The sequence below is a fragment of the Morone saxatilis genome, unplaced genomic scaffold, assembly GCF_004916995.1.
Source record: "Morone saxatilis isolate NCDOM2014 unplaced genomic scaffold, NCSU_SB_2.0 Contig0, whole genome shotgun sequence".
NCBI classification, from domain to species: domain Eukaryota; kingdom Metazoa; phylum Chordata; class Actinopteri; family Moronidae; genus Morone; species Morone saxatilis.
The window spans coordinates 15,683,834-15,695,856 of NW_023339650.1; the positions used below are offsets into that span (position 1 = coordinate 15,683,834).

The window sequence follows — 12,023 nt, forward strand, 5'->3', positions numbered from 1 at the left end:
CCTCAGCTGGGAGGCGGAAGCGGAAGGGAAGAGCGTCGAGACACAATGCCAACACAAACGGGCCCCAGTAGTGGCTGTTCGGCAGGTTTGGTGCACGGTGTAGCGCCCGGAGAACAAAATCCATCTCCGCTGCAGCCTGCAAGTTCACATCCGTCTGCTCCACCTGACCATTGCGGAAGGGAGGCTTCCTGCACCAGAATCTGAGCAGGAGAGGCTCGCCACAGTAGACGTTGATGACAAAAACTCCACACTCTGCAGAGTCCTCCAGGACCTTGATACTGAGGATGTGGTGAATGTCTTGCATTGCCATGGTGACAGCGTATTAAGCTTGTCAAGGACTAAGAAGGTGAGCAGCATGGCAAAATGACATGGTTGTGTCCTTCCTCACATGGTGGATTGCTCCTTTCCCTTTCAAGCCTCTGAAAATTGTAGCATAAAAGAAAAACTATATCAGGTATTATTAGTGAAAATTGATTAAAAAGAGCCAGAGTTTAGCTCATTAAGCACTCATTTACGATGACCTACCTACCAACAACAGTGCATTTCCTCCCCTTTTGCCTTTGTTTACCACCTGTGGTCTTCAGCATCTGGTTTGCCTCTAGCTGTGCCGTGCTGTGTTTCTCAGAGGACTGGTCTTACTGAAAATCCACTGTCTGCATGTTGAGGTAATGGATACTGGATAAATAAGGCTGTGACACTCACTTTGCATGATGCTTCGTCAGAAACTTTTTATCAAATGTTATTTGGCTGAGACACATTTGCATCAGCACCCAGTGACACTGTTTTATGGCAGAATATGACGTTTATTCAAGGGTGTGGATATATAATGCACATATTCTATTTTTTATTAGCTGCATTGTTTTTATCTACCCGCTACAGAGGCCGGCAGTTCCAAGAATATACAAGCAACTTTTATCATCTCCCTTCTGGTATTGGTTTGTGTGTGTATTTTGTGTAGATGCAGATTCAGAAAATTCTTATTAGAAATTCAGTGTACATGCAGGCCGACTTTTTAAAGAATAGATGCTACTGAGCAAAGCCACACTGTCCCAGATCGGCCTTTCGCTTTGTGTAAAATGATATTTGACGTATTGTTGTTGAGCTTTGATTGGTTTAGTGTACATCACAAACAGCAGCATCCCCTTTGAAGAGCGCTGTTAAAAGTATAGTACAGCACAGAGGCTCATACATATTTAATAACTCAAATCCTCTGTTTCATACTGCTGTAAAGGTCTGCACTGTTATTGTGCTTCAGGAGCTAAATGGTTTTGATCATTGTGTGTGTGCAGTGAAACCTACTGGTCTAAATGTTAGTGCTGTATGAAGACAGAAAAATGTAATTGGCGTGTTTGTTAGTTTACACAGTATGCTGTTTGCAAATGCTTCACTCGCAAGGGATGTGCTTTCAAACATTTTTTCCAGTGTTAATACACATTAGCTAGTGGTCAGTCAGGGGTTTGTGGTTTTCCACTCCTTGGAAAGGTGTGTAACGCAGCCAGCTGTGAGGCAGCACTATTTTGCATATGCTTATTGGGAGTGCTTGAATGACAGGCTGATTAACCGTCCATGAATGTCATGACAGGATGAGATCACACTTCAAAATGTGATAACACACTAATGACATTTTGCGATGGCACACATGGATAGTATTCACTTCATTGCTTATTTGAACTGGCAAAGACGGCAAGGTCAGTGTGGATCACATGCTGATGAAAAGTGCAATAACTGGTCAGAAGTGGTCAGAGTTTCTCCACACACGTACTATCCCCACTGTGTCATAATTCACTTAGTTTTCATTTCCGAGTTATGCCAAACATTTGGTTGGAATAACTTGGTCGGTCTACCAACTTTGGTCTAGATGAAAATATCTCAGCAGCTATTGGATACATTGCCATGAAATTTGGTACAGACATCTGTGGTTTCCAGAGGATAAACTGCTGTAACTTTAATGATCCCCTGGCTTTTCATATTGCGCCATCATCAGGTCAAACTTTGAATTTGTCTAAATTCCTGCAAAACTCATGACATTCTCATCACTCTCAGCTACAGTTGTGTTAATTGCCAATTAGTAAATGTTGGCATGCCAACGTGCTAAGCTAAGGTGGCAAACATGATAAACATTATACCGTAATACATGATGTTAGCATATAGCTCAAAGCACTGCTGTGTCCAGGCACCGCCTGGCAGAGCCACTAGCATGCCATAAACCAAAGTATTTGACAAATTGAAATGTTGACCTGATGATGGAACTAGAGGAAAAGTCAGGAGATCAGCAGAGTTATTACAATTGATCCTGAGAGGAACATGAACGTGTGTACCCAATTTCATGGCAATCCATCCAATAGTTATATTTCAGTCTGGACCAAAGTGGCGGACAGATCGGCCGACGGAACGGCCGACAATGCCCCACACAACCCACAGTTGTGAAACAAAGTGCACACGTCGCTTGACCAAGATCCAATAATTCGTTTATTCCAAAAAATATCTTTCTTGTCACCTGTTTTCTTCTGTATCAAGTAGCTGATTCCATAACTTAGCGACACACATTTTCATAAGGTTCCCATCCCTCTCTGTAGGTCTTTTTTTTTGGTTTTGCTTTTTGGCAACTAGCCAAAGCATTTCCATTGTTAATATTTTAAGGTTTTCTTTATTCAGTATAGTAAGAAAGCGAGACATGTTGGTCTTTCGTTTCACTGAGCTCTCTTTCATTGTTAAATCAGTCTTTTCATCCTCTGCCACCGTCTGTGTCTCACCCTGTTTGAATTGTCTTTGATGTTACCTAGCTCCTCACCCTCTCTCTCTCCTATGTTTCCCCCTCTGCTTTTGGTTCTACACCATTTGCATTGTCTTGGAGGTCTTCTGTGCCATTAACCTTCATCCTTGAGATGTGTCAGAGCTGCCTCCTCCCTCAGCTCAAAACTCTGACACTGGATCATCCTCACTCCACCCACTGTCTGTTTCTATTCCCCCTCCTGCCCCTCATCTTTCTCTCTTGTCTCCCGCTGTGTGAACTCTGGGCTGACAGGCTCCTGTAGGGTGGTATGGAGATTGCGAGGTTGGCGCCCAGGAAGAGAGCAACTCTAATTTGTTTCAAGGTGATGCGGGTTCAGTCGGTGTAGAGGTTCATAAGGCTGTACGATCCCAGTATGGGGCCTTCAGTTCTCTCTCACTTCTGGGAGAAGCGAGTCGGGCAGCTGCATGCTGTCTATAAAGCCAAAACATCTGTGGAAAAAACTCTCTGGAATGTCTACCAGATTGACTGACTCAGCAGCCAGAACAGCGACGCTGCTGCTCTGCCTTTGCACAGCCCTGAGAAATGGAGTGCGTTGCATTAAGGTCAATTTGATTCTAATACTAGTATAAGCTACGACCTTGGGGTCTTAAAAGCGTGTTCAGGTTTTAGGTTGTCATGTTCGGAATTCTGCTCCCAGCTCCTTTGGGGGCCTGCAGCTTAAGAACCATGTAAAAGTCATCAGTGTCTTGTAATTATTATAATGGTAGCAGAAAGGTCATGATAACTTATTAACATGTCATAATGAGGTCCCTGCTACATTTGACATCAATTATGTGCATCCTGTAGCCTCTCTCAGCCGGAGAAAAACAGTGTTGTTCAAGCAGCCTCGCTACACCCTATTTATACCCTGGAGGAACAGACTCTGGTGCCAGTTTGCATGTTGCCTCCAGATGTTAGTGTAGCAACAACATGTGGTTCACATTCAGGAAGCAATCCTTTATTTTACTTCAGTTTGTTTTTTCATTTATTTTATGCACTTTATCTTTTTTTTTTTTTTTTTGCCTAATGCATCTGTTAAATTATGCATTCACTCCAAATGTGTAAAAAATCTGCCAAAACTGTGTCCTGAAAATGAATGTACGTATGTGTGGAGAATCATTTACAAACCAAATGTGCTTTTTGGAAGACAGAAAAGCATAATAGTTGTGAAAAATGAGGTCAGGTGAGCCAGCATCTCACAAAAAAAACAGAATCCATTGTGAATGAAAATTAGTTTTTTTTTAATATTCTAGACAGTCGGCTTTTTAATGATTTAGCAAAATAATCTTTAAAAACATCCGTATTAGTAACAATCCAGACTGAACAAAATGTTTTCTTTCTTGACAATCAACCTGACACCTTTTTGATTGTTTACCTCTCGATTGATTCCCAATCTGCTCACTGAGTCACAATCCATTTTTTGGTTTCAGGCCCAAAATAGCCTCTCTGACTGCCCAGAGGCAACCCTCTGTCAAAACAATTTCTGATCATTGTTTAACTGACCTCTGTCTATGAATGCTCAGCTTGTGTCCCTCTCTTTATTCCCCAGAGAGCGTACAGGTGGTAAACACTGTGATCTTCTTACAATCCAGACATCAATACGCTGCTCTGCTTTGCTTTTAATATAGACAGGTTGTGTGCTGAATGTCAATAGGCTTTTTTGTGCTTCTGCCTTTGAAAGATTCTGTTTCCCTGTGTTGCAGAGTACGAAGATTCTAGTTTATCATCATGGGTGAACAAGGAGCGCTTCCAAGGATACCTCCAAATTGATGGCTTCACACTATATGAGCTTGGAGAAACAGGTGGCGTGTTTGTCATCCATAATATGTCATTTTCATATGTTTTACAGCATTTTTATGTGTACGGCTTTTCAAAATGTTCATTCTTACATTTGAGAATCATGAACTAGGAAACAATTATAAAAATGGTTACAATTAATTTACTATTAGCTGTTTGACTAATAGACATAATTGGTTCGGCTCCATTTTATTTTCCAACATTTTAAATGTTTTGTTGATTGTGAGCACAAGTGTTTTTTTGTGTAATATTTTTATCTTGTGTGTCATTTTTATTCTTAATGATTTAACCAAATTATGGAACCAAAGTAAACATTTCTAATTACAGAATGAGTACCAGCATATATAATGTGAAATGCATGAGCACAATATGCACATAATTCTATTTCACACACAATTTTAGAACTGCTCTTGCCAAAAGCTCCTTGTAGAAATATCAGTGTTAATTGTATATTGTGGCTATGATTGATTTAGACCGTGCTACTCTACTTGCTCCAATGTACATACACTTTGTCTCCAACAGGGAACTTAAGCTCAAGAATGAAACCCAAACTGTCTCTTAAAGACAATAAATTGATGCTCTGTGCAGAGAAAGCCTTGCTTTCTAATATTAGACATGGTATTTTACCTCTATGTGCAGTTTACTGAGATCAGTGATGCTCAACGGTTGGATTTTGCTTACATTTGTTGCTGCGTACAGTCTGTCTTTAACCTATCTATACCACATTTACTCTTTAGTGTTGGTAGTCCTGAACACAAAGGGGTCTGTAAAGCATCTTAATTGGATAAACCCTGTGTGACTGATTAAAGACGGCATGTTCTGTGGCTTCAGACTGTTACAGTAACTTAGATCGAAGAGTTTAACTTGAAGTTAATTTGAGGAAACGGTATAAACAGCCTTGTCTCTAAATTCTCTCTTTCATGCACTTGGGCTCATTGTGAGGTGGTTGAGTGGCATTTTAATGCTCTAAAAGCCCCATCACACACAAAACTCGGTACCCTTGTCTAAATACAGCTTTAACCAAAATCCGCTATTTGACAGATTCACAGTACACCAGATTTGTTTTCTTTGCGGTGAACGGGAACATTGAAAGGCTGTTCTTCAAGGGAAGAGAGTGAATAGTATGTCTGATAACCACAACACAAACAACCCACACAAAGGAGAGACTATACTGCATACTTTTAACATCTTAAACCAAAGTGAACAAACACACAGTGAAAAAAAACTCTCAATCAGATCAAAAACAAGTGAGAAGTGCAGCTTTTTCCTTTTCATGATCCCCAACTGTCCATTGTCTTTACATAACCTCACCTTTGACACATAACCGCCATTAGTGACCACCAGGGGGCAGGCTGGTACTCTCATCCAAGCAACAAGGGGTTTCTAGCCTCAAACCATACAAGTCTGAATAACAGGCCTTTTAAGTTGTGTAACAGTTTTTTTTAAGTAGACCTATTTGTCATGTAGTGGGTTTGGGTTTTGAATGGCACCAAAATAGCTCCTCTACCAGAAAGTGACCACTTGTTTCCTGTTAAACCAAGTAGAAAGCCTAAGCTAGCTCAATGTTGAGTGATAAATGAATAAAACGCTCTCAGTGCCTCTCTCTTTCTTTTCCCCTGTTGAGAGGTGATTCGTCTCCAGAGCCTCTTATCAGCCCTGCTATTGTCTTCTCACCCTCTTTTTTTGTGTGTGTGATTGTGATTTGTAATCCCTGTCTGCCACCTCAGGCAAATTGGTGGCGATTGCAGTCATCGATGAGAAGGACCCCACAGAGGAGAGTGGCAGGTACAAAGAACACTGAAATTAAAAAGCAGGGCTCTATATAAATGACTCCCATACGCTACCACGATTACCACAATAGTTGTTTCTAAGTGCACAGCTTTCAAATAGAGATAAGACTCGCTGTTATTGTTTGGATCTTCCCACAAATTGCAGGCATCGGCTAAAAAAAGGTTAGACTCCGACTTATGTGGTATTTCACTCTCTTCTCATTTGCTTTTAGATTAAAGACCTTGATTCAGAGGGTGGCGAAGGAATACAGAGAACATTTTAACAGGTAAGGCACGGATACACGATGAGGTGAAAGATGAACATCCAATTTATACATTTATTCTAGGAAGGTGCACTCACTGGGGAACGCTGCCTGTCTCTTCACAAGCAAGTGTATGCCTTTGTCAGGGCACGTCTGTTTTGGTTGAGGTTCAGTAGAAAGGTAATTATGCAAAATGTCAGCTTCCAAATATAGGTGTTCTTTTCAGCTGTCAGTCAAAAACTATTGTATTAATGGTTAATGTTCTGTTTTCTCCAGCTCAAATTGTTCAATAACAACTGGAGATGGGATGTTTATGTTACGCACTACCTTGTTCGACCTGTACTTCGACTGGAGAGGACCCAATTAAAACAAGGGACTGAATCCAAAAAAGGGGGAAAGCAACTGTATACTTGTTGTTTTTGTTGTTGGTGCACAGCAAAGGTGTGGAAAACGGAGATGATGCAAGAGCACAGCTACCCATATGTTTAACACACACGTGCGAAACACACATGTGTATGTGTGTGACAGGATGATTTAGTGACTACAGTAGGTAGGTCACTCTTCAGCTGGAGTACCCAGGTTAAAACAAACTCTGCTGAAGTGGCTTGAATTCAGTTCATCAAGGTGTTTTGTAGCTGACCCTTATCTCTGATCACTCCCAGTAGGGTGGTTGGCAACAAGAGGATTTCCTCAAAACGAGTAATAGAAAAAAAAATAGAAAAATCTAAATTTTATCATTATGTCATGCTTAAGTTCTTTACTGTGCTCCATCATTGACCATGTTGCCTCATCACATAGATGCCTGCTTTTGAATGAAGAGGTGTATCTCAAACCGCCCTGATCAAAGTGTTTTTCTCTCACCAGGCATTCCCATTAGGACTGATTGAATTACACAGATCCCTATCATCAATTAGACTGCTATCCGCTACACTACCCAGCGCTGCTTTTTTTTTGAAGACTTTTGAGTTTGAGATTACCACTGAGATCAGAGCTGCCTACAGTTTTCTGACACACCTAAACGGGTACTTGTAATTACAAGTCGCAGGGCTTGAGTAACGCCCCCGGTGGTGGGCGGAGGCAGCGCACGGTGTCAAAAGGATCATAGGTGATGACTGACATGTGAATGAGCCGACTCCGTTCGATGCAGTAATAAATGTCGTGGTATTCACCCACCGTTTGTAGCATTTTGACAGAACAATGAATGCAAATCTCGAATCTGAGGGGGAGCTAGTCTGCTGGGAAAAAAGGCACATGCCTACATGCACGCAAAGTGCACTTGTGGGAAAGTCAGATTTTGTCAGTTAGTGGGTGTGTGTATTGGGTTGAAATTCTGCACCAGTCATTATTGTCTTGGCTTTTATGTGCCAGCTGCAGCACAGAAGGTTGGTGCAACAAGACTAGACAAGAAGCCTTCATGACAAGTCACAAATTCACAGACTGAAAGATGGTATTTACTTGTTGAAAGGCAGTACTTTTAACATTTAACACTTTCAGAACATCTTAAAGCTGCACTAATGAGTCATTTTATGGTTACAGTGGATTAAATATGTAATTTGATACAACAAATAAATTATCAATTGATTCTGCAGTTACTGGGCCCTTATATAGGTAAATAGTGGCTTATTCTGTTGTCAGGAGTACATGGAATATAAAAAAAGTATCGTCTGTATATACTTAAAGATTTGAAGTGTAGGAAATACAACAACAAGAAATGGCATATGCCAACAACTTTAACATTGCTTCCTTTTCAAAACAAAATATCTTTTGAAATAGTTGTATATACACTATAAACTGACATTATGTACTTTAACAGCACTACTGTACGCTTCCTCCCCAACACCAAACAGCAAACATAGCTAGCAACTAGCTGAACATGTTTCCTACCATGTTTGCCATGTCACCTTTATTGCTTGTTGTGCTGCACAAAGTGGCCTAAATAAATAACTGAATACAGATGTGAAAATGTTTTGATGCCATTATATTGACAATTATTATTGAAAATTGGAAACATTGGCACCCACAGTGGTACCATTTAAAGAAAATAAAAAAATAAATAAAAAAAGACACAAAGCAATGCAAGCCAATACTCTATTCCAGGACAAAAATGTATGCCATCTGAATAAGATGCTTTATTTACTGAGAAATATTACTGAGGGCTGCTTTAGGTATGAATACTTTAATATTGCATGTCCTAATCTGTGATTTAAATCCTGTCCAGAGTGCATATGTGGGTGATTTTTCTCCCCAAACCCTTGTATTTATCATACATACAAAAACAGAATCAATGGTTGTTCAATATTTTATTCCTTTCTGCAAAGACACATTGTATTTTAAAGCGTATCTCTTAGAGCTTAAAGCCTGATGGTGATGATGGTGACATATTGTAGAAAACCGTCTAAAATTTGGCAGTGGCTATAATGCCATTCACCCCCACACTGACTTTCCCTGGAATATAAATTCTGTTGAAATCTGGCTTCAGAACACACTCTTCTCTTCATGGGAACCATATGACGGGACCAACATCAACAAATATCTTACTTTCAGTTCTAAAAATTTAAGGGAGTTAAATGAATAACTACACATACACATACAGAGGGAATGTTTAAGTAAACAGCCATAATCCCCAACTCTCATGGAAAATCTGAAAGTATTTACCAGAAAAATGTGTTGCGCAGTCTTGCCTTCGGTTCACTCCATGCCTCCTCTCACACATGCAAGTTTCTCAGTTAGTTACTCGGCCCTCTTGGCCGCTCTGCGGGGCGGTTTGGCCAAGAAGTGTCAGTAGGAGTGGGAAGATGCGCGCACATGGGAAACAGACCTGTAAATATTTAGGTTATTGAGTAGACAAAATATTAACAATAAGGTTTAACAAAACGGGAATTTTGAATCACATTTTGTTTCCCCATCAAACGTGCACACGTACACACGCACACGCTATATCTGATCCATAACTCACAGGGCTGCAGCTATCAGTGCAGAAGTTACAAACTGACTTTTTGATGAGCTTTATTCCCAGTCTGGCTCACTATTGTCAGCAAGATTATCACTAACACAGACTGATTTTATATTGCATCCTCTGGATTTATTATATGGTTCAGTCTCTTCAGTATCATGTCGCTGATATAAGCTCAGGCAGTATTGTGTGTAGCACCCAGGGGACGAACGTGCTAGATGTAGCTATGATTCAGTATGAATATAATATATATGTAGAGGCCCCCGTAATCAGTCATTCAGTGGAAGTCACTGGTTTCCCTGGACACGTGCAACACCCCTCCCTTAGTCTACCCACAATACACTCTTGCTCAGACATAGTGGAGCACAATGAGATACAAATTGAATTCCTCCTCCTGCCTTATCGTTTAGAGAAATCACCTGAGTCTTTATTGTGGTGGGAAAGACGAGGAGAAACCTGAGAAGAGCTTTGGGGATATATTATTTTCCTGCAGTGACAAAAATGATGCCAGTTTTCCATAGCGAGAACATGCCATTCCATTCAACGTGGTTTCATATTTGTGTGTTGTCGTGCAGGAAAGTTGGCGTCCCAGTTTGCTGTAGTCCACTGAGACAAGAAAAAGGGCTCATTTTACTTTATAGTATGTTGTTTTTGATGCACTGTTTCACTTTCTCATGCTGCTGATTTGTCTTTCACCCCCAGGGACTTCCAGTTTGGCCACATGGATGGGAACGACTACATTAACAGCCTCATTATGGGGTGAGTGTCTCACACCTACCTCTTTCTTCCCATGTCATCCTCTTCTTTCTCTACCTCATATTACCTCCTGTCAGCTACTTAAGCAGGTTTGGACTGACTTGTAATGCCAGCCTCTGCCATTAAAGATGCTCTCTTGTGGAGAAGTCAATTATACAGACGGACTGTCATTTCTTTTTTTTCTCTCTCTCGCTCTTTTTTTTTTTTTTAATGCTCTGGGCAATTTTAACCCCCCTACTATTACACATGCTCGTGCAAATCTGCTTCTGCAAGTGCAGGATAGGAAGAGGAGCATATGAGGAATTTACGGATAAGGCTATGCATGGATTATATCTATTGCGGTCATGTGTTGTAATAGCTTGTCAAAGAGCAGTGCTAATGATGCAGAGAGCCCTGCTGCAGTAGCATTCGTGCCCAGGCTGAGGCCGACTGTTGGTGTGTCTCGCATCTGAGAGGCCCTGCAACTGACATCCCACACTTTTAATTAGACAGGACCCCAGTAGTGTTACAGGCCAGCAGGGCTGTAGCAGTCGGCAAGTCTGTTTTGTGTCTACTAACGTACAGTATCTAATTATGCGTCTTTGTATAATGCCGTGTGTGTGTTTGTATGAGAATCTGCGAGCGCAATAGACCGCAACAGGATGTTATTTTAATTTGAGCATGTCATTGTTTGTATGAGGGAGATTATAGCAGACATCGCCTTCTAAGTCGTGTGTAATTAAAAGTGTGTCAGTGAGTACAGTAGAAGTCGGTTTGGAAATATGACTACATTCAACCAACGGGCTCCCGGTGCATGGATAAAATTAGACAGGCGGTGTTTATATTTAAGGATAAAAGAGGTGATTAGCCTTCCTAATTTTGTATGAGTACATACAATATGTATTTCTCTGGATTTAACAGGACTGCATTTGGCCGCTGCAGCACAGGATTAATTGCCCTCCTTTGAGGAATGAAATCCTGGCCTGTCAATGTCCACTAATTCTCTCCCTTAGGAGAGCCATGGAAATAAATCTGATGGCTTTTTATCCCTCTTTCTGTCATCACAGCGATTACTGTGTTCTGGCAGCGGTCTGTCTGGCGTAAAGGCTGCCCCTGCTTTCACCAGAGGCACATGCACACACTCATGAATACACACATACAACATGAGCACCACTCTAAGCCCGAGGCTGTCTCTGCCTCTGTTTAAACGTTGGATTATCGCTAACCCCTTATACAGCATGCATCGTGGGCTGTGGAAAACTTAAAAGGGATGTGAGGAAACTGAAAAGTCTGTGTGAAGGGAAGACGTGTAACCATAACAGGTGACAAGACAGATCACACAAACCAGTGGTCATTTGATTTGTAGGCTAAATTACCTTTGTGGAACCTCAGACAAATGTATGTAGAAATGGTATTCAGTATAGCATGAACACTATTTCCATCTACAAAGACAAGTCTCAACTTACACACAAAAGTTTTAAACTGTATGTTTGCTTCAATGATTCTGTTTATTTTAGTGTTTTTTACCGACGAATACCATGTTTTTATTTTTTTGAAAGGAGCAGATCGGTTTGAATATCCAGGTTTTATGTCCCCATGTATCCAAGATGTATGGTTCCTGGACACTGTGATTATCATTATCACAGTTCACAGTTTTTTAATTAAGTCCTCTTGCGATAATTAAAGCTCAAAAAATGCCTCTAGTAACAGAGAGTGAAAAGAAAACTCTTGGG

General features: G+C 40.8%; 1 protein-coding gene across 1 annotated transcript in view; it reads left to right on the plus strand.

Annotated features, from left to right (window-relative positions):
* Positions 1–12,023, plus strand: part of tmx3b (thioredoxin related transmembrane protein 3b) — a 29,811-nt gene that overhangs the window by 9,127 nt on the left and 8,661 nt on the right. The window contains exons 10-13 of the mRNA XM_035652932.1: positions 4,477–4,575; positions 6,298–6,355; positions 6,573–6,626; positions 10,258–10,314. Coding sequence (XP_035508825.1) covers positions 4,477–4,575; positions 6,298–6,355; positions 6,573–6,626; positions 10,258–10,314 — 268 coding nt within the window. The remainder of the gene's footprint in view (positions 1–4,476; positions 4,576–6,297; positions 6,356–6,572; positions 6,627–10,257; positions 10,315–12,023) is intronic.